General features: G+C 45.6%; 1 protein-coding gene across 13 annotated transcripts in view; it reads left to right on the forward strand.

Moving 5' to 3' along the window:
- LOC106609328 (transcription factor SOX-5) overlaps positions 1-23,377 on the forward strand; it is a 309,409-nt gene extending 286,032 nt beyond the window's left edge. For 6 of the 13 annotated variants that reach the window (XM_045721992.1, XM_014208018.2, XM_014208024.2 and 3 more), the window contains 6 exons: positions 5,349-5,535; positions 12,987-13,168; positions 16,873-16,981; positions 17,154-17,327; positions 19,053-19,269; positions 19,525-23,377. In XM_045721992.1, the coding sequence (XP_045577948.1) occupies positions 5,349-5,535; positions 12,987-13,168; positions 16,873-16,981; positions 17,154-17,327; positions 19,053-19,269; positions 19,525-19,816 (1,161 nt within the window). In that variant the 3' untranslated portion in view covers positions 19,817-23,377. Of the gene's footprint in view, positions 1-5,348; positions 5,536-12,986; positions 13,169-16,872; positions 16,982-17,153; positions 17,328-19,052; positions 19,274-19,524 lie in introns of all 13 variants that reach the window. The other 7 variants (XM_014208021.2, XM_014208026.2, XM_014208027.2 and 4 more) reach the window with 3 other exon arrangements.
- The last annotated feature ends 523 nt before the right edge of the window (positions 23,378-23,900 follow it).

Below are 23,900 nucleotides of genomic sequence, written 5' to 3' on the forward strand. Positions count from 1 at the left end.
ACTTCCACTCAGTGCTGTGGCCACCACAGTCTGTCACAGACCCACTGTCAGGGTTCCCTTTTCTCCTATTTTCATCCCTTCTTTCTCTCACTCTATCAGCCTTTAGTTATGACTGGCTGACGCCCCATTAGTCTCTCTCAATCTCAGAACCCTGTTGATTTATATCCCTCGTTCTCTCTCTCTCTCTCTCTCTCTCTCTCTCTCTCTCTCTCTCTCTCTCTCTCTCTCTCTTCCTGTGATGGGAGGAGGAGGTAGAATGGTGGCCTTCATGTATATTTTAGAGGTGCTCTCTTGTCTCTGTCAGGTCTCTGTTCATTTAGAGGCTCTTGCTGAAGTGTAGAGGCTGGCTGGCTGGCTGGCTGGCTGGCTGGCTGGCTGGCTGGCTGGCTGCCTGGTCTGCTGTAGACAGATGTTTGGACTGAGGCGCACCGCTTAAGTGCTTTACCCTGGGGGGAGGAGGTACAGGGACACACGGCAACTCAGGTGTGGCCTGCTGGGAACAACATACACTCTCACTTGCATGTGCGGCACACACACACACACACACACACACACACACACACACACACACACACACACACACACACACACACACACACACACACACACACACACACACTGCCACTGACTTAAAGTGAGTTCCCCGGAAGCCTTAGTTGGCTTTAGAATTGAGAATGAATGACTGTCCATGTGACAGAAACCATGACCACAACTGCTGTTATCTTACTATCTTACTGTCCACTACACCGTGTCTGCATCTGGCTCTCACTGGAACCAGAGGAAAAGTGTCCACCAGCTATGAGAAGCACTGACCACCTCTAAACACAGACATGACCTGAGATATAGTTTCCACTTCCCAGGGACTTTCATTATTACACTCCGCAGGTTAGAACTAGAGAGACAGGAGCTTTCTCCTGTAAGTCCAACTGTATGAGCCCCTCTCCCCTCCTCACCTCTCCTCTCCTGTCCACACCTCACCTCACTCTTCCTTACCTCTCCTCTCCTGTCCTGTCCTCTCCTGTCCTCACCTCTCCTCTCCTGTCCTGTCCTGTCCACACCCCTCCTGTCCTCTCCTGTCCTCTCCTGTCTACACCTCTCCTGTCCTCTCCCCTCCTCACCTCTCCTCTCCTGTCCTCTCCTCTCCACACCTCTCCTCCTCTCCTGTCCTCTCCTGTCCACACCTCACCTGTCCTCTCCCCTCCTCACCTCTCCTCTCCTGTCCTCTCCCCTCCTCACCTCTCCTCTCCTGCCCACACTTCTCCTCTACTCTCCTCTCCCCTCCTCACCTCTCCTCTCCTGTCCACACCTCTCCTGTCCTCTCCCCTCCTCACCTCTCCTCTCCCCTCCTCACCTCTCCTGTCCTGTCCTCTCCCCTCCTCACCTCTCCTCACCTGTCCTCTCCCCTCCTCACCTCTCCTCTCCTGTCCTCTCCCCTCCTCACCTCTCCTCACCGCTCCTGTCCTCACCTCTCCTCTCCTGTCCTGTCCTGTCCTCTCCCCTCCTCACCTCTCCTGTCCTCTCCCCTCCTCACCTCTCCTCTCCTCACCTCTCCTCTCCTCTCCTGTCCTCACCTATCCTCTCCTGTCCACACCTCACCTCACCTCTCCTCTCCTGTCCTCTCCTCTCTTGTCCTCTCCTGTCCTGTCCTCTCCCATCCCCACCTGTCCTGTCCTCTCCCATCCCCACCTGTCCTGTCCTCTCCCCTCCTCACCTCTCCTCTCCTCTCCTGTCCTCTCCCCTCCTCACCTCTCCTCTCCCCTCCTGTCCTCTCCCCTCCTCACCTCTCCTGTCCTCTCCTGTCCTCTCCCCTCTTCACCTCACCTCTCCTCTCCCCTCCTCACCTCTCCTCTCCTCACCTCTCCTCTCCTGTCCTCTCCTGTCCTCTCCTGTCCTCTCCTCTCCTCTCCTGTCCTCTCCCCTCCTCACCTCTCCTCTCCTCTCCTCTCCTGTCCTCTCCCCTCTTCACCTCACCTCTCCTCTCCCCTCCTCACCTCTCCTCTCCTCACCTCTCCTCTCCTGTCCTCTCCTGTCCTCTCCTGTCCACACCTCACCTCACCTCTCCTCTCCTGTCCTCTCCCCTCCTCACCTCTCCTCTCCCCTCCTCACCTCTCCTGTCCTCTCCCCTCCTCACCTCTTCTCTCCTATCCACACATCACCTCACTCTTCCTTACCTTTCATCTCCTGTCCTGTCCTCTCCCCTCCTCACCTCTCCTCTCCTGTCCACACCTCACCTCACCTCACTCTTCCTTACCTTTCCTCTCTTGTCCTGTCCTCTCCCCTCCTCACCTCTCCTCTCCTGTCCACACCTCACCTCACTCTTCCTTACCTTTCCTCTCCTGTCCTGTCCTCTCCTGTCCTCACCTCTCCTGTCTTCTCCTGTCCTCACCTCTCCTCACCTCTCCTTACCTGTCCTCATCTCTCCTTACCTGTCCTCACCTCTCCTCTCCTCACCTCTCCTCTCCTCTCCTCTCCCTACCTGTCCTCACCTGTCCTCACCTCTCCTCACCTGTCCTCACCTCTCCTCTCCTCACCTCTCCTCTCCTCTCCCTACCTGTCCTCACCTGTCCTCACCTCTCCTCACCTGTCCTCACCTCTCCTCTGCTCACCTCTCCTCTCCTTGCCTCTCCTTTCTTCTCTCACTGCCTCCCCACCAAGTGTATTTAACAGTGTGACTGTACTGTCGCTGGACCATGCAGGGCACAGTCAAGGCTAGAGGGGTATAAATCTGTTCTATGTGTGACCACAGAGACCCTGGCTTGGTGTGAGCTGAAGCAGACCTCAGCCCACCAGCCATAGAGCAGACAGGCCTGTGATAGATGAATGGCCACGGCACTTCACACACATACACACACACACCCTGGGAGGATAGATGGCGGCACACACACTTGTCCTGGTAATTGAACCGTCAGCGACCTGATAAGATACAGAGGGATGATGTCACTTTCACGTGTCAGCACTTCACTGGGGTGAAATACAGGAGAAGCCCTGCCATACATCTCCCTTTCCCTTTCCCTGTTACTATCACTCCTTTACTCCTCTCTCTCTCTCTCTCTCTCTCGTTTTCGCTTTCTCTCTCTCTTTCTTTCTCTCCCTCTCTTTCTCTCTCTCTTTTTCTTTCTTTCTTTCTTTCTTTCTTTCTTTCTTTCTTTCTTTCTTTCTTTCTTTCTTTCTTTCTTTCTTTCTTTCTTTCTTTCTTTCTTTCTTTCTTTCTTTCTTTCTCTCTTCTTTCTTTCATCTCTTTCTTTCTTTCTTTCTCTCTCTCTCTCTCTCTCTCTCTCTCTCTCTCTCTCTCTCTCTCTCTCTCTCTCTCTCTCTCTCTCTCTCTCTCTCTCTCTCTCTTTCCCTCTCTGTCCTGAGGTTTAAAGCTCCTTTAACAATGCCTAGCGCAGGCACACACACGACGAGGCCCAAGCCTTCTCAGAGCCTGAGTCTCAACTAATTCCCCCAACACACTGGTATTATCCATGTTGGCAACTTCCCACTTAAGGATTTGTCTCTTTACTAAAAGACCCCAATCCAGAGCACTGGAAAGGGAGGAGAGGAGAGACAGAGGCATTATCTGTAATAAATATTCACGACTCTCTTCTTCTCCCATTCAGAGGTGAGTAAAGCCCACTGTACAATAATATGGGTCACGATTCAATAGTGAGAGCAGGTCTTACTAATGTTGACTCTATTGTCTCCCAGCCTAGTGAAGACATCTTTGGGGGTCTCCCTGCTTTCACACAGATATCTCTAATGAGGGGAATCCTGTTACAATACAGACAGAGAGCGAGAGAGAGAGACAAAGAAAGAGAGACAGAGCGAGAGAGAGAGGTCTTAATTGAGTTGTGGAATGCTCGTAATCAGACAAAGTCACTATTAGCAGCCATATTACACAGCATCTGTGAAGCTAAGCAGGATTGGTCCTGGTGGATCCCTGGATGAATCACATCCTAGGTCAGGGGTAGGCCACTAGATTCAGCCGCAGAGGGGATGGTTTTGGGGACGGAACATAATTCGAATCATTTGTACACTGCAAATGACCACAACTAAGACCAGAAAGAGATTGTATTTGAAAATAACATAATCATTTCATAACTTGACTACATTGAGACACAATCACAAACTGTATGTCTCTCTTTTTATTCGTGGGAATACTTGGGAACAGACTTCCTAAATTAAAATAATTTTAAGATGAATTCCTGGTGATTTTACAGTCTTTTCTGACCAAAAACTAAAATACCTCCCAAAAAAAGAACCGTTGGCGGGCCCAAAATAACAACATGTGGCCCGGTTTTGGCCAGTGGTCCGCTTGTTACCTACCCCTGTTCTAGATGTATTCCTAGCTAACCATGAATACTTTACCCCCTGTTGTGTGTGAGTGTTAATTGTTGTGTTTTAATCAGACAGAGTGGCTGTGTACATCAGGCCATCTCTCTGGGATCGAATTCTCTCCTTCCTGTCACGTGACCAGACCGCTTCCTCTGATTGGATTATGTCATCAGCAGGGGGGGGGGATCCTGCCACGGTGACTAACGTGATAACCCTTAATGGGTGGAGGTCCACATGGAAATGAATTGATATACTGTAGCTACCACATGGCACACAACTGTCCCCACACACACACACACACACACACACACATACAGCCACTCTGGGTTTGACACTTGACGCTTCTACTGTTGTCTAATGCTGTCTTCCTCAAGTCTGCCAATGTGCTGCACTTGGTGAAACTCCTCATCTAGACTTGATGAGAGGCTGTGAAGCTGTGTCTCTGACTAAGTGCTCTGTACAGCTGCTGAAACTCAACAGGTCACATCTCTCAGAGAGTCTTTACATGCTGCCTTTTAATCTACACAAAAACAAGCATTTTTCTATATTCTTGTTTTTTTCCATCCGCCTTCTCATGAGCCATTGTAAAAGCTCTCAGCTGTGCTTAAGGGTTGACCTTGAAGAGGTTAAGTGTCTGACAGGGGTTCTTGTGGTGTCCTTATGAAGCATAGTATGTGTAGGGTGCTGTGGATAATATATTTTATAAGTGTGCTATGCATGTCCTCTTCTGTGTGGCATTTGCACGACTCATGAGCATCAATTCTCACCTTGAGGCATTGCATGTCCTCTTTCAGGAGGCAGAGAATGTGCATGACTCTCTTCCATGGCATGGGAAATACAGTATGTATTTTAGCTTTGTTTGGGAATCTCATCCTGTGGTTTGAGCCATATGGGACACATGTTTGTCCACTCTGCCTTGCTGTAGAATCCAATCCAAGCCTTCTGATTGGGCAAACGTCTGAGGTGATCCTCGGTGATTGGTTGAACCCACCCAGCGACCACTAGGCCACAACTGGTGTGTTTTGATTTTGCAGGACGAGGGTGCTCAGCCCCTGAACCTGTCGTCCAAGCCTAAGACAGCAAGCGAGAGCAAGTCACCCACCTCCCCCGCTTCCCCACAGGTCCCCACCATGAAGCTGGGCCACCATATCACCGGATCCATGAAACACAGCACAGCCCCCTCCAGCATCGGAGGACCACCGTCCAGAGTCAGCTCCATAGGTAAGGGACTGCACCCACCCACTCACCACACATACACAAACTCAACATAACACACACATATATATATATATATATATATATATATATATATATATATATATATATATATATATATATATATATATATATATATATATATATATATACAGTTGAAGTCGGAAGTCTTACATACACTTAGGCTGGAGTCATTAAAACTCGTTTTTCAACCACTCCACAAATTTCTTGTTAACAAACTATAGTTTTGGCATGTCGGTTAGGACATCTACTTTGTGCATGACACAAGTCATTTTTACCTCCAGATAATTTAATTTATAATTCACTGTATCACAATACCAGTGGGTCAGAAGTTTACATACACTAAGTTGACTGTGCCTTGGAAAATTCCTTGAAAATGATGTCATGGCTTTAGAAGCTTCGATTAGGCTATTTGACATCATTTGAGTCAATTGGAGGTGGACCTGTGGATGTATTTCAAGGTCTACCTTCAAACTCAGTACCTCTTTGCTTGACATCATGGGAAAATCAAAAGAATTCAGCCAAAACCTCAGAAAAACAATTGTACACCTCCACAAGCCTGGTTCATCCTTGGGAGCAATTTCCAAATGCCTGAAGGTACCACGTTCATCTGTACAAACAATAGTACACAAGTATAAACACCATGGGACCCCGCAGCCGCCATACCGCTCAGAAAGGAGACGCTATATTGAAGCAACATCTCAAGACATCAGTCAGGAAGTTAAAGCTTGGTCGCAAATGGATCTTCCAAATGGACAATGACCCCAAGCATACTTCCAAAGTTGTGGCATAATGGCATAAGGACAACCAAGTCAAGATATTGGAGTGGCCATCACAAAGCCCTGACCTCAATCCCATAGAAAATGTGTGGGCAGAACTGAAAAGGCGTGTGCGAGCAAGGAGGCCTACAAACCTGATGCAGTTACACCAACTCTGTCAGGAGGAATGGGCCAAAAATCACCCAACTTATTGTGGGAAGCTTGTGGAAGGCTACCTGAAATGTTTGACCCAAGTTAAACAATTTAAAGGCAATGCTACCAAATACCAATTGAGTGTATGTAAACTTCTGACCCACTGGGAATGTGATGAAAGAAATAAAAGCTGAAATAAATCATTTTCTCTACTATTATTCTGACATATCACATTCTTAAAATAAAGTGGTGATCCTAACTGACCTAAGACAGGGAATTTTTACTAGGATTAAATGTCAGGAATTGTAAAAAACTGAGTTTAAATGTAGTTGGCTAAGATGTATGTAAACTTCCGACTTCAACTGTATATTCAGTGCATTCGGAAAATATTCAGACCCCACTTTTTTCACATTTATGATTGTTTTTAAATGAAATATTTAAAAAATCTCATCAATCTACACACAATAGATTTTTTTAAATGTTTGCAAATGTATTAAAAATGAAAAACAAAAATACCTTATCTCCATAAGTATTTAGACCCTTTGCGATGAGACTCGAAATTGACCTCAGGTGCATCCTGTTTCCATTGATCATCCTTGAGATGTTTCTACAACTTTATTGGAGTCCAGCTGTGGTAAATTCAATTGATTGGACATGATTTGGAAAGGCACACAGCTGTCTATATAAGGTTCCACAGTTGACAGTGCATGTCAGAGTAAAAACCAAGCCATGAGTTCGAAGGAAATGTCCGTAGAGCTCTGAGACAGGATTGTGTCGAGGCACAGATCTGGGGAAGGGTACCAAAAAATGTCTGCAGCATTGAAGGTCCCCAAGAACACAGTGGCCTCCATCATTCTTAAATGGAAGAAGTTTGGAACCACCAAGACTCTTCCTAGAGCTGGCCGCTCGGCCAAACTGAGAAATCAGTTGAGAAGGGCCTTGGTGAGGGAGGTGACCAAGAACCCGATGGTCACTCTGACAGAGCTCCAGAGTTCTTCTGTGGAGATGGGAGAACCATCTCTGCAGCACTCCACTAATCAGGCCTTAATGGTAGAGTGGCCAGACGGAAGCCCCTCCTCAGTAAAAGGCACATGTCAGCCCACTTGGAGTTTGCCAAAAGGCACCTAAAGGACTGGACTCTTAGACCATGAAAAACAAGATTCTCTGGTCTGATGAAACCAAGATTGAACTCTTTGGCCTGAATGCCAAGCGTCACATCTGGGGGAAAGCAGGCACCGCTCATCACCTGGCTCATACCATCCCTACGGTGAAGTATGGTGGTGGCAGCATCATGCTGTGGGGATGTTATGCAGCGGCAGGGACTGGGAGACTAGTCGGGATAGAGGGATAGATGAACGGAGCGAAATACAGAGAGATGCTTGATGAAAACCTGCTCCAGGGAGCTCAGGACCTCAGACTGGGGCGAAGGTTCACTTTCCAACAGGACAACGACCCTAAGCACACAGCCAAGACAACTCAGGAGTGGCTTCAGGACAAGTCTCTGAATGTCCTTGAGTGGCCCAGCCAGAGCCCGGACTTGAACCAAATCTCTCGAGACACCTGAAAATAGCTTTGCAGCGACGCTCCCCATCCAACCTGACAGAGCTTTAGAGGATCTGCAGAGAAGAATGGGAGAAACTCCCATTGTGCCACGCTTGTAGTGTCATATCCAAGAAGACTCAAGGCTGTAATCGCTGCCAAAGGTGCTTCAACAAAGTACTGAGTAAAGGGTCTGAATACTTATGTAAATGTGATATTTCATTTTTTTATTTTTATAAATCTTCAAAAATGTCTAAAAACCTGTTTTTGCTTTATCATTATGGGGTATTGTGTGTAGATTGTTGAGGAGGGAAGAAACGTTTTAATCTATTATAGAATAAGTAGTAGTAGTGGTAGTAAAATTATAATAATAATAATAATAATAACAATAATAATAATATTAGTAGTAGATATTTTAAGTAATAAGTATGCACATGAATGTCATTTATTTCACTCACATGACCATTAAGTAGTGTTTTAAGTAATGTATTCATGAAACACTGATTCACTGACTACAATGTGTGTTCACACATGTAAATATGCTATAATTAGGCCTCCGAGTGGCGCAGTGGTCTAAGGCACTGCATCGCAGTGCTAGCTGTGCCTCCAGAGTTTCTGGGTTTGAGTCCAGGGCACAATTGGCGCAACGTTGTCCGGGTTAGGGGAGGGTTTGGCCGGCAGGGATATCATTGTCCCATCGCACACTAGCAACTCCTGTGGCGGGCCGGGCGCAGTGCATGCTGACACGGTAGCCAGGTGCACGGTGTTTCCTCCGACACATTGGTGCTTCCGGGTTAAGTGGGCATTGTGTCAAGAAGCAGTGCAGCTTGGTTGGGTCATGTTTCGGAGGACGCATGGCTCCCGACCTTCGCCTCTCCCGAGTCTGTACGGGAGTTGCAGCGATGAGACAAGACTGTAACTACCAATTGAGGAGAAAAGGGGTTAAAAGTAACAAAAAAACTAAACAAATGAATACAAAATAAAAGAAAATGCTATAATTAGTGTAGATTTTGTTTTCCCATTTTGTATGCCTGTAGGGTATATTATTGTGAAGCGTTTATTAGCAACAGAGAGGCAGGGATGGTTAAGCGGGGGTTTGAATAGGAGGAGGAGGAAAAGGAGGAGGAGGTGGAGAGATGGAGGAGTGTGAAGAATAGGAGGGGAAATGGAGTGATGGAAGGGGAGAGTGTGTTTTTCAGATGAATAGAGTAGCTGAGTGACAGACGGGACTTATCACAGATGAGATTAGACAAGCCTCTTACAGAACGATACACACATAACAACCTGCATTAATAACACAATAACTGCAGACACACACACAGACCACAAGGCTATTATAAACACACGACACGGCTGTTAGAACTCACACACAAACATACACACACACACACAGCTATTATAATACACACACACATTATAATACACACACCCCTCCTCCTCTTGCAGCAGTTAGCCATTTCTAACTTGTATTCTTTCTAATCTCAGTGTTTTTCAACAAATCGCAGGATTTAATAGTAGATTAGTGGATTTACGTCCCAGATGTTTTTTGTTCTGACAAATGGATTAGGTTGTAAAAGTTTCAAATGGAACATGTTGAGGCAAGCCGTTTCATTTAGATCACAATGAGTGTCTGTCTGCTGCCACGGCACACAGTCTGTTTCCATCTGTTCCTGTTAGTGTTACCAGGTCAGAAGAAGATTCACGTTGTTTGCTATTGCAGCCAAACACAGAGAGACAGGGAGTTATGACTTCCAATGGATTTAATAACACATGGTTATTATTCATTGTCTTTGTGTGCGTGCTCCTCTCTATCCAATCTCCTCGCAGCATCTGTCCTCTATCAGTCGATCTACCACAATCCAACCTCTCCTCAATGACAGTCACCGAGAGTCTGCTCTGAAGGACTGAACTCTGAAAGCCTGTCAGTGTCTGTGACCTCTACTGCTGAGACCCACTCTGTATGACTCTCTAATTTCAACAGTGTGTGTGGCCACTCTGAATCGTTATTGCCAGGCCAGGGCAGAGTGAGGCTGTAGGGTAGGGTAGGGTTTGGGCTCTGGCTGGGTCTCACTGTTGTCCCCAGCCCTCCTATCTGGGTCATGCCTAGGTTGGCAATCAGACACTCAAGGACACACACACACACTCACACACACATAACAAGAGAGAAGAACGCAGACACAGTCCATCTCTGCCCACACACGCACACACGTTCACATCCCCTATTTCTATCCACACACACACACACACACACACACACACACACACACACACACATACACACACACACACACACACACACACATTAAATCCAGATTAAAGCCCACTGCCAGCCATCACAGCCCACCACAGCGGCCTCTCTCTCTCCAGCCCTCTGCATCCAATTTTTCCGTTATGACTTCTGTAAGAGTTCACTCCTCTGTCATTACAAATCTGAGAGTGTAATCTGGCCTGAGATGGCATTAGCAGGAGGGATTAGTGACAGATAAAGGGCCATAAGCTTGGAGCAGCTCTTTGTTAGAGTTAACCCAGAGATGGAGAGAGAGCTATAACACGGCCTCTCTCACCCCTCCCTCCGACCTCCCGCCACTCACAGTCACATAGCAGATGCTGCTGACGCTCCAGCCGCTAAGCTGCTGCAATAACGCAAATAACAACGCTGAAAAGAAGCAGAGAATCATCTTTGATATGTGTTGGGCAGATGTTTCCGGAGGGGCAAATTAGCAGGCTTTTTGGGGTTTAATAGGAGTAATCTTCCGGGATGCTGCCTGCGCTTTTCTACTCTTCAAAGAATTCCATGAGCTTTCGGATGATAAAGACTAAATGGATAGTGAGGGAATGTGTGTGTTTGCGAGTGTGGACAGGCAGGCGGAAAGGAGGTGTGTGTGTGTGTGTTTGTGTGTGTGCGCGAGTGAGCATGCATGTTTGTGTATTTGTGCAACAACAACAAAAATCTGTATCCCCTTTCGGGAGGAATACTGGAGCTTTTAAATAAATCTGAATGATGTGGAGATTTGAGGTTTGGGCTTTTAGATGGTCAGTCAGGATGCCTTTGTACACTGTGTTTACCGTTCAATGTGTGTTTCTGTCTGCCGCTGGGTGGGAGTGACGTTCAACACGGTAAATAACATCCAGACTTAAAATGGCAGGGTTTTGACAGGGGTGTCTGTATGTGTATGAGTGCGTGTGATCTGAAGGTCTCTGTCTCTCAGTGGAGGCGAAGAGAGAGCAGACCTGGCCACAGGTACAAACTGAGTCACACACACAGCCTTAGCAGTCAACTGGTCAGTCTGTGTCCGGGTGGGTGTGCGACTGCATGTGTGTGTGTTTCCCCTCTGGCTGTGTGTCTGGTCATGTATTTACCTCACAGGGGTTAAGGACAGTGTTTATTCTGGATTGCCTTAGAGACTATTTACATCCAAATAGTTTATCTCTAAAAGAGCTGGAGCAATCTGCAATCTGACAAACAGAGACATAGTTTCCATTTACAGTTGAACAATCAATAATCAAAGTTCTAGTCAATTATATTTTTGATTCTATTTTTTGTAAACTAAAATACACACAAATATACACTACCATTCAAAAGTTTGGGGTCACTTAGAAATGTCTTTGTTTTTGAAAGAAAAGCACATTTTATGTCCATGACTTTTTTTTTGTATTGAACCTTTATTTAACTAGGCAAGTCAGTTAAGAACAAACTCTTATTTACAATGACAGCCTTGGAACAGTGGGTTAACTGCCTTGTTCAGGGGCAGAACAACAGATTTTTACCTTGTCAGCCCAGGGATTCGATCTAGCAACCTTTTGGTTACTGGCCCAACGGTCTAACCACTAGGCTACCTGCCGTCCCCTAGGCTACCTGCCGCCCCTAGGCTACCTGCCGTCCCCTAGGCTACCTGCCGTCCCCTAGGCTACCTGCCGTCCCTTAGGCTACCTGCCGTCCTGAGCTAGCCCCCCCCTAGGCTACCTGCCGCCCCCTAGGCTACCTGCCGTCCCCTAGGCTACCTGGCAGCTTCATTAAATAGTAATCCGGGATGCTGGCCTTCTAGGCAGAGTTGCAAAGAAAAAGCCATATCTCAGACTGGCCAATAAAAATAAAAGATTAAGATGGGCAAAAGGACACAGACACTGGACAGAGGAACTCTGCCTAGAAGGCCAGCATCCCGGAGTCGCCACTTCACTGTTGACGTTGAGACTTGTTTTTTACGGGTACTATTTAATGAAGCTGCCAGTTGAGGACTTGTGAGGCGTCTGTTTCTCAAACTCGACACTCTAATGTACTTGTCTTCTTGCTCAGGTGTGCACCGGGGCCTCCCACTCCTCTTTCTATTCTGGTTAGAGCCAGTTTGCTCTTTCTGTGAAGGGAGTAGTACACAGCGTTGTACAAGATCTTCAGTTTCTTTGCAATTTCTCGCATGGAATAGCCTTCATTTCTCAGAACAAGAATAGACTGACGAGTTTCAGAAGAAAGGTCTTTGTTTCTGGCCATTTTGAGCCTGTAATCGAACCCACAAATGCTGATGCCCCAGATACTCAACTAGTCTAAAGAAGGCCAATTTTATTGCTTCTTTAATCAGTACAACAGTTTTCAGCTGGACTAACATAATTTAAAAAAGGGTTTTCTAATGATCAATTAGCCTTTTAAAATGATTAACTTGGATTAGTTAACACAACGTGCCATTGGAACACAGGAGTGATGGTTGCTGATAATGGGCCTCTGTACGCCTATGTAGATATTCCATAAAAAATCTGCCATTTCCAGCTACAAAGTCATTTACAACATTAACAATGTCTACACTGTATTTCCGATCAATTCGATGTTATTTTAATGGACAAAAAAATGTGCTTTTCTTTCAAAAACAAGGACATTTCTAAGTGACCCCCAACTTTTGATCGGTAGTGAATATATACATAAAAAACAAATTCCTGATATTTCCCCTCATTGAGTTTTTAATAGGAACATCTGTGCTCTTCTGTGTCTCTCTCCAGACCTGCTGTCATCCCTGTCCTCCGGGGGCTATCTGAACGACCACGAGGCTGTGACCAAGGCCTTCGCTGAGGCCAGGCAGATGAAGGAGCAGCTGAAGAGAGAACAGCAGGTGTTGGACGCCAAGGTGGCCGCCGTCAACAACCTCAGCCTCAACAACGGGCGCTCCGACAAGGTCAGATATGTTAGTACATCCTTAACCTTCCAACTATTCTTTTATTAAACACAACCACATGCCTTCTGTCCTCATTCTACTAACAGGAGATAACCCCGTAGCATCACATTACATTTAAGAATTAGGAATAAATTCCCCCTGTAGAAAAGTAGCTAGATTATGATAAAAAATATATATATATAATAATAAAACAAGATAAATACAAAAACTGAACCTGCACTTGCACTTGACCAACCCTACATCCCCAGACACTCTCTAGATAAGATTGTCTACAAAGTACTACAATGCACAATATAGCACATTATCCTACAATCTGATGTAATATGATGCAATATGTTAGAATTTAATGTCATATTCTAGTATAAATCACCTTTATAAAACATGTTACAACACAATGTATTGTAATATAAAATAACACGATACATTAAGATGAAATGGAATTCAACATTATGTCTGTATATATTGAAACGGTCATAACTGTCAATAACCTATGTGTTAAGAACAGTACAGGTAAATTGGCCAGCTAGAGAAACCCTTGGCTGAGGTAATGAGTGTGTGTGTGTGTGTGTGTGTGTGTGTGTGTGTGTGTGTGTGTGTGTGTGTGTGTGTGTGTGTGTGTGTGTGTGTGTGTGTGTGTGTGTGTGTGTGTGTGTGTGTGTCTGTGAGGCGTGCTGGGGGCAGGGTGGGTGTTGGGGAGGCTGGAGGAGATGGGGGTGGTAAGGGGGGTGCAGGAGGAGGCAGGAGGAGGGCACGGGGAGCCTGCTAGCGAAGCGTCGAGGAGATGCTAATGCGAAGTGACGGCGCCCGCTCCTCGGCAGCGTGGCTAAATTGTGGTTATTTGTTAAACACACTGGGAGTCAGACACACACACACACACACATAGACACACACACACACACACACACACACACAGCAGCGTACTGGATCTTAAAGAGCATCTGCACTGCTGACATTCAACAGCTCTCTCTCTCTCTCTCTCTCTCTCTCTCTCTCTCTCTCTCTCTCTCTCTCTCTCTCTCTCTCTCTCTCTCTCTCTCTCTCTCTCTCTCTCTTCTGTCACATTTGCAGAGTCTCATACCTAAAATGGACAATTTTGTATTTAAAGCAAGTAATTTATTCAGAGTTGACTTTCAATGTGAACCCCATAGCCACAGCTCCATAGGGACCTGACAGGTCCACTACTCTCTGCCCAGCTCGCCCCTAATCCCCTGGGGTTATAATTGTCCTGATTGCTGGGTGGATGGATGAAGCTGGATGAACAACATTAGAATAATAATCCTCCTCTCTTCTCTCAGTCGGCCAGTCTCAGACCTCTATAGTTTAAAATAGAGCTGACCGTGATCAGATGACTTATATCACATGAGTAGAATAATGTGTAGGTTGGCTACTATCCTATAACTCATGACTGGACAGTGACTGAAGGTTACCGCTGTAACCCACGATGCCTGGGTGTCTGTTTTATTCGGTACAGTGCAGTACCTAGTATAGTTGATTAGTTAAACAACATGACTGACAATGAACCGTTTTGCTTTCAGTTTGTTAAACGACTTCCACACCTCAACTTATTTTCACCTCTGACCTAGAGAGAGGCTTTTGGGTCAAACACAGCCATGCTGTCTTTCTCTACCGTTGTGATGTCCTAGAAATGATGTTTTATTACCCATAAATCCACAGTCAGTAGTACTTTAAGTGGTTATTGATATCAATAAACCCTTCTCCAGCCCTTTAAATGGTTTGGGATTGATTGGCGTTGAGGTTGCAGTGAACTTTCCATACGTACAATGACACAGACACTGATCAGTACTAGCTGTGTTTTACTAAAGAGACAGACACTGATCAGTACTAGCTGTGTTTTACTAAAGAGACAGACACTGATCAGTACTAGCTGTGTTTTACTAAAGAGACAGACACTGATCAGTACTAGCTGTGTTTTACTAAAGAGACAGACACTGATCAGTACTAGCTGTGTTTTACTAAAGAGACAGACACTGATCAGTACTAGCTGTGTTTTACTAAAGAGACAGACACTGATCAGTACTAGCTGTGTTTTACTAAAGAGACAGACACTGATCAGTACTAGCTGTGTTTTACTAAAGAGACAGGCACTGATCAGTACTAGCTGTGTTTTACTAAAGAGACAGACACTGATCAGTACTAGCTGTGTTTTACTAAAGAGACAGACACTGATCAGTACTAGCTGTGTTTTACTAAAGAGACAGGCACTGATCAGTACTAGCTGTGTTTTACTAAAGAGACAGACACTGATCAGTACTAGCTGTGTTTTACTAAAGAGACAGACACTGATCAGTACTAGCTGTGTTTTACTAAAGAGACAGACACTGATCAGTACTAGCTGTGTTTTACTAAAGAGACAGACACTGATCAGTACTAGCTGTGTTTTACTAAAGAGACAGACACTGATCAGTACTAGCTGTGTTTTACTAAAGAGACGGGTTTGTCACTTGTTTCGCCGCAAGTCATCTCTGCAGCATTTTTCCCTGAAATAGTTTCACGCAGACAAATCCCATTTCTCTCGCTTGTTCTCTCTCTTTCTCACTGTCTCCACTCTCGCTCCCCCCCTCTCTCTCTGTCTCGCTCGTTCCCTCTGTTTAGCGATGATATTTATTCAAATCTGATGAATTATCTCTGCTGAACAATTAAATTGTAGTGCTGTAAAACAGAGACATGCATTTCATTAGGCTGGTGCCAGTCTGGCTGGGTCATCTCCTAATGGTTAGGCCAGGGCTGGAGTGTTGTTTTTAAAGATGCACGGCTTTTGGGATGGATTCTAATCGTATAATTAAGCTGTAAATGCAGGCTCTGGGGTTGGGGAAGAGTGTGTGTGTGTGGGGGGGAGGGGGGGGAGAGAATCTGTGTGTGTGTGTGTGTGTGTGTGTGTGTGTGTGTGTGTGTGTGTGTGTGTGTGTGTGTGTGTGTGTGTGTGTGTGTGTGTGTGTGTTTCAGCTGGTTGCATTAGCCATGTAAATGGACAGTCAATCAGCCTTTTATTGTCTGTAATAAATACGCAGGGGGTCGTGCAGTGTGGCCCTTCACGGTGTGTGTGTGTGTGTGTGTGTGTGTGTGTGTGTGTGTGTGTGTGTGTGTGTGTGTGTGTGTGTGTGTGTGTGTGTGTGTGTGTGTGTGGAGCGTCTCTCGCTCTCTCTCTAATGGATCGACCCCAAGGGCCTCAGAGAGATGGGGAGAGAGACATCCAGCATGCAGTTGGCTGCTGGGATATAACACACACAGTCATACTCATACACATCCAAGCATAGCAGATGGACACAATCTCAATGTCATTCCCATAATGACATCAGCTGTTACCTGTTTTAGTGCCAGTCTTGCCCTCTGCCCCTCTTATCTCCACCCTGCCACATAGACAGGCTGGTTGAAGACCAGAGCACAATGCTTTAGTGCCAACTAACTATGCCCTCTGCCCCCGCTAAGCAAGCCTAACAACACAGGTACACACACCCTCTGGCTCACATCCAACACACAGTCTCTACACGTGTTAACCAATAGCTTTATAGCCTGGTTATTGACTGATATGTTAACCTAACATGTTGATTGACTGACGCCTGTGTCTCTCTCCTCCCTGAAAACAAGGCAAGTCTAATGTGTCTAAAGATTGATTGATTGTCTGTAGATAATTGATTGATTGGTGTCCATGTTGACTGACTGATTGACTGACTGTGTGTCTCTCTCCTCTCTAGGACAAGGCAGCCCTGGAGAGTCTGAGCCACCAGCTGAAGCAGCAGTCAGAGGACAGAGAGAAGTTCAGCCACGCCATGATGGACTTCACCATGAGTGGAGACTCAGATGGTATGTGTTTATGTGTGTGCACCAACATGCGTTTGTGCTTCGTCTTAAACAGTGTGTGTGTGTGTGTGGGGGGGGGGTGTGTGTGTCTAAGACTGTATGCATATATGAAGACGTGTGTTGGATTGTGTTAATGTATGTGTTTACATCCACTCTCTCCCCCTCCCTCCCACAGGCAGCCCCAGTGTGTCTGATTCCAGGATGTTCCGTGAGGCCCGGGGCCGAGGCAACAGCGAACCGCACATTAAACGACCCATGAATGCTTTCATGGTCTGGGCAAAGGATGAGAGGAGGAAGATTCTCCAGGCTTTCCCCGACATGCACAACTCCAACATCAGCAAAATCCTCGGTAAGACTAAGACCCCCTCCAGACGGGTAGAGGAGGGAGAGAGGGGTGTGAGAGGGGAGAGAAGGAGTGTGCCTGCCTGCCTTTCAAGGGAGAATAGAGAGAGAGTGGAAGATGGAAGACAGGGGGAGAGAGAGGGAGAGGGGCGTGAGAATGCGAAGTTAACCCGATTGAGCTGATCCCTTGTGTTGCAGCCAGGCAGCGCTCTATCTCTATTTCTCGCTCTCTCTCTCTCTCTCTCTCTCTCTCTCTCTCTCTCTCTCTCTCTCTCTCTCTCTCTCTCTCTCTCTCTCTCTCTCTCTCTCTCTCTCTCTCTCTCTCTCTCTCTCTCTGCGTTCCTCAGGTGCAGAAGAATACATGATCTGTCTGCCCTCTTCCCCTCAACTCCTCTCTATGGAGATTACATCTCCATGTACTTAGTTATGTACATGTGTGTATGCAGGCATGACTGCCTGCTTTCTTGTGTGTGTTTGTGTGTGCGTCTCTACTCCCTTCCTCCCTAGCCACACCACATCAGTACTCAGTCATTGTCACTGTGCTCTGTGTGGCCCCTATCTCACACCGTACCTCCGTCTCTCTTTGTGACAGCAGCACTCTGATTGACAGCATCTTTTGTCCCGTCCTTATCTCTGGTTGCCTGAACATCTGTAGTGTAGTTAGCTAGCAGCGCTACCGAGACAGAGGGTTGGGAACCTAGCGGGGTCCCCAGAGACACACAACGTCTAAGGCTGGGAGAGAGACGCGACACAATCCACACACACACACACACACACTGTTCCCCCGTTCCTCACAAGAAGCGGTATTGTGGAACTAGCGCTTAATGACTAGCTCTGGAGAGAGAACGGAGAGCTTCAACGACGATGATATAATTCATTATGCATTAAACAAGCACTCCAGTCTGTGACATTCTCCCCAGACCTCTGGGATTGTGTTTGACATTTTAAAGAGCTCCTAAACGGTTTATAACACTGGGAAATCTGGTTTTAATAAGGGCCCGCTCTCGAATGTTAACAGAAGGAGTTTTCTATTCCAGCAGGGGAGGGAAGGGAAAGGAGTGTGCTAGCTGACCAGGCCAGCACAGACAGCTTTTACCCATTAACAGACAGTAGTAACAGAGTGTAAATTCAGCCCAGATACACACACACACACACCACACCACACACACACACACTGGGCCCAGAGCACGATAGACACACAGGCACGCTTATACACTGCAGCCAGATATACTGTAAAGAGCCAGATTGGAGAAGATGTGTTTTGGTGGTTTAGAATTTGGAAGTCCTTCTGCAAAGAGGCTGTGAACATATTGGACATGTTGTATTTAAATAACATTGCGTGCGCGCTTGCTGTGTGCTTGCTGTGTGCTGGCTGTGTGCTTGCTGTGTGCTTGCTGTGTGCTTGCTGTGTGCTTGCTTGCGTGTCCGCTCGCACGCTTGTGTGTGTCGGTGTGTGTGTCTGCTCGCGCGCTTATGTGTGTAGGTGTGTGTGTGTGTGTCAGCTTGCGCGCTTTTGTGTGTAGGTGTGTGTGTGTCAGCTTGCGCGTTTATGTGTGTGTTAATAAAGTTAAAAGGACAGAGTGAGGTACTCATTTTGAACTCTGATGAGATGAGCACAGTGAACGAGGACAACACTTAACCTGCTTTCAACTCTCTTTACCTCTCTCTCCCTCTCCCTCCCTCCCTCTCTCTCTCTCTCTCTCTCTCTCTCCCTCTCCCTCTCCCTCTCCAGGTTCTCGTTGGAAGTCCATGACTAACCTGGAGAAGCAGCCGTACTATGAGGAGCAGGCCAGGCTGAGCAAGCAGCACCTGGAGAAGTACCCTGACTACAAGTACAAACCCCGGCCCAAACGAACCTGCCTGGTGGACGGGAAGAAGCTGAGGATTGGAGAGTACAAGGCCATTATGAGGAATCGCCGGCAGGAGATGAGACAGTACTTCACTGTGGGGTGAGTGAGTAACCAACCAAAACCACACACACATACACACTTCGACTGTGGGATAAAGTATTTCCTCATAAGGAGTTTTTTCAAAGAGTTTTCCCTTACCGTTGTGTAACTTCTCTTTGTGGTCTGGGTTTACTATGAAGCACGTTGTGTTGACTGTAAAAAGAGCTGTATGAATGCATCTGATGTATTTAATTTAATTCATCCAGATTTATTGTTATTAAACTGTACTAACTGTTGTATTGTGGTTTTCTCCAGACAACAGGCCCAGCTGCCCTTGTCCTCGGCGGGCGTGGTGTACCCAGGTGCTCTCTCCATGGCAGGCTTGCCCTCCCCCCAGATGCCCTCGGAGCACTCCTCACTGTCTAGTAGCCCCGAGCCCGCCGCCCCACCCCTCCAGACCCCCTACCACCCCAGCCTCAAGGGAGACGAGACCCGAGTCAAACAGGAGGAGCTGCGATTGGACGACAGCAATGGTGATGCGTACGACGACTTTGATTATGAGGACGAGGAGGGAGATTATGGAAGCGATAACGACAACCACCAATAATCTGGAAGCAGAGCCAATCAGAATCAGATACCCAGCTTCTTGCTGCAAACACCCCCGTCCGTCCACCAATCCTGAGAGACTATCCGTCCTTTATATCCAATCACATCCAATGTCACAAACCTCACCCTCCTTTACCCCTTAACCAACAAGGACTCTGGGACCTCAGAGCCAAGCCCCTCCCATTGGAATCTCGATACCAGCAACCGACCAATCAAATCAAGCACAGGACCTGTCACTCACACTGACTGTTACACAGACTGGAGTCTAGAAGGAGACGAGTTGATTGCCGTGACTTCTGCTGAGTACTACACAGTACTACAGCGGACTAACAAAGTACTACGAAGTACTTCAGAGTACTAGAGTATTACTACTGTGTACGCCATAGAGGCAAGATGAGATACACATTATGTCATGAGTAAGCTACGATATGAGGAGAAAACACAGAAAAACACCTTTTAGACCAGTTTGACTTCAAAGAGAATTTTTTTTTTAAAACAGCAGGCCTGTCAGTTGATTAAAGATACACTTTAAAATGGCCGACCTGTTTGTTTATAAAAGAGACACTTTTAAAACAGCTTTTTTTTCTTGGTTCTATGATATTCTCACTCAGGTACACGGTGCCAACAAGTGGCTTGTGAATGTGATTTGTTGTTTTTGTGCTACAGTTTTAATAATAGATACAAAATAGACATTTTTCCCTTTTCATTGTAAAGCACCTGACAGAAGTCAAAGCAAAACTTTTATTTCGAATTATTCTTCTTTCTACAACTCTGCAGTGTACTGTCAGCAGATATCCTCCCTCTGTGTGTGTGACTCCCCTTATGAGAGTCAAAATGGGACAGTCCAGTCAGGGCCACCGTGTGTTGGACAGTGAGGACCGGCTCACTTCAGGGGACTGTGGGGGGGCCCTCAGTCTCTCATCATGGGTCAGCTTGGACAGTACTGTGTAATGAGACAATCTCCCATCAACCCTCTTCTCTCCTTTTACACTCTCGTTCTTTTACCTTTTCTTTGGCTTTCCTTTATTCTGATCATGAGGACTTTGGGTCTTTGGAAGGTACAAACAAGGGTTTATTTTAGATATGAAACACCCCCTTGTATGTGTGTGAGAGTGTGTGTAAGCAAGCTCGCTGTGCGTGTGTGTGTGTTTAGTCTGTGTGAGCTGGTTTAGTCATCACTAGGCACTAGATCCCAGAACTCTGTCCCTTTCCAAGACAAACAGAAACACTGGAGCTTCCCCTGTGAGCCCCCAGTACTTCAGTATCCTGGTGTATAGAGACAGAGAAAGCCCTATTCCTGGTGTACAGAGACAGAGAAAGCCCTATGACTCTCTTGTACACTCACACGCACATCCCCAAGCCCCAGTTCCCCAATCGAAACCCCATAACAACTCTACTCCGCTGCCAACTGATCCAGCCAGCACCACAAGCCAACAACTCTTACCCACAACCCAAACCCTCTCATAATACTCCCAACTGATATCACACAAAATTGGTGTGTATTTTGTTATAGAAGTTTGGTGTTTTCCTGCGGGCTTCTACTGGTAGTTTTGAGTATTTGCTGTCTGTCCCCGTTCCGTCCCTCTCTCGGAGAGTTCCCCTCTGTGTCCCCCTGTGTCTTACTCTGTCCCTGACCGTGTCCCCAAAACACGTCATTCTGCTGTTCTTATTGGGAGGAGCTGATCGTTATATCAGCACGTCAGTGTTTCCTTTGTATTTGAATACTGTATTTTATCATTTTTATTCAAACTGCCTCTAGTGTAATAATATTATTAACAATAATTATAATGATGGTCAGCGTTTCTTTAAGTTTTAGTAAGTTATGTACAGTATAATTTATTTTGGCCTCTATTGGGTTTATCATGACCAATATGAAACTTCTTCGGTCAATGAAGCATTATTATATTTAGCTGGTTTAGAGTATTTACATCTAATGTTGTCCTTTTACTTTTTACTTTATTTGCAATTTACATTCTTTGGTTTCTGTTTTTATTTGTTCTGTTTGTTTAGTATTAATCCTATATGGACGCTGTGTGAGGAGGTAGAGCGACGCGGACGGCTGTCGCTCTTCGTGAAGGAGACTGGACTTTCTATTCACTAACTCTCTCCCCATCTGCGTCCCTCATCTTGACAACGTAACCCTTTTATGTCCAAACCCATTTCTAAAAGCACTCAGACTCTGTGTGGTCAGAGAAAAGAAGGCGATTTTTTTTAGTTTTTTTTTGTAATGGTTAATGTATAATGTGAAGTCTCTTCTACTTTCTTTCTTTTTATGAAGATAAAAGAAAACGGTTATATTATTCTATTCTATTCTGTTTCCTCTGAACAAAGGAGCGAGGCTCTCGTTTACTAGGGTTGCTATTTTCACTGAGATGCCGTGGAGCATCGTTGAGGCTGGCGGACACAGAGACACACAGACACGGCAGACACACACAAATTATTAGCAGACACAGTTGTGCAAAATTCAAATAACGCGATCAGGATTTTGATCAAATTAGGACATGATCAGAACACACACGCCGCACATTTGTGACCCATAGGAAAATCAGTGTTTACTTTGCCTATCCAACAATGTTCCACAGCATAACCTGACATTCAGTAAGATGACCTGTCATACCTATGTGACTCCAGAACTCTGGGGACTTTACTTTGTTTTAGCTCCACACTATGACCTAGCCATTAGCCATGTCCACTCACTCTACAGGTGTGCTGCCAGATAGTGACCCAGCCCAGTCATGCTTGCTGTAGATGTTTACTCTTACACAATCAATCACAACCATGCCTATTGCCAGATAGTGAGCCTCACAGTCAATCATACTTGGCCATATAGACAACCTCACAATCAGGCCATGGTGAGACCTAATGCTGGAGAAAGGGTGTCCTGTATTCTGGCTGGAAGCTGTAGGTTAGATAAGTAGGCTAGACAGTGTGGGGAAAAGGAGGGGGTTACAAGTTCAATCATCCCAGCTTGCTAGGTCTGCTACGTACTGAGGTATTATACTGTACTTAGGGCCAGGAGTTTTGTGACCTGACCAGGACAAACACTTGGCTCTAGTTATACTAATGAATAGAGTCCAACGTTTTTCATGAGCAGGTTGACAGGATGATAGGCCCTAGTGATGTTGGCTGATACAGCGACGATGATGACCATGATCACGATGAAGATGATGATAATAATAACGAAGACAATCAAATGTCACGAGTGGAGCTCAAAACAAAGTCAGAGTTAGTAAAAAAGAAACACATATCTTACCATCTCAACTTGACAAATGGAGAAAGATAATTATGTACATATAACATAGAGTTATAGATTTATATTTTGTTCATAACACAGTGTAATATAAGTTGTATATTTCTTTTTCTCTTTTATTGATGTTATTCATGCTACAATAAAAGCAGGAGTTGATGTACTCTTACAAAAAAAAAAATAATAATTACAAATAAACAAAGGAAACAAAAAAAGAGAAGCCGTGGGCTTGCCATGCACCATCTGTTCTGAGTTCACTTTTTTCAGTATTATTGCCAGTCAAGGCTTTAATAAAAACAGCGATGTGTTCTGTAATGCTCTAATGGTCCTTGTGAGTTCTTTACAATGCACCTACACACACACTGGTATACACTAGTATGTACAAAGGCTAGAGTAGATAGCCGCACACTTTTGAATGCTAATTTTAAAGTTTTGACCGGGGGCTTTCGACATTCTTCCATCACTTTACTTTTTGGACACTGCACTTGCAGGTTAATGGATGTGTGTGCTGTACTTCTAAGCTAAACATCTGCACTATCAGAATACTGTACCTATTTGCAGCTGCACTATATCCAGAATACTGTACCTATTTGCAGCTGCACTATATCCAGAATACCGTACCTATTTGCATCTGAATGTAAATGATAAATGATAAAGAAGTCTCAGCCTTTTGTCTCTTCTCTGAAAACATAGTAAGGTGAAAGCAGTATGGTGGCAGTGGTGTAAAGTACTTAAGTAAAAATAATTTAAAGTACTTGGTATCTGTACTTTACTATTTATATTTTTGACTACTTTTACTTTTACATCACTACATTCCTTAAGAAAATATTGTACTTTT

Source organism: Salmo salar, chromosome ssa07 (assembly GCF_905237065.1).
Source record: "Salmo salar chromosome ssa07, Ssal_v3.1, whole genome shotgun sequence".
NCBI classification, from domain to species: domain Eukaryota; kingdom Metazoa; phylum Chordata; class Actinopteri; order Salmoniformes; family Salmonidae; genus Salmo; species Salmo salar.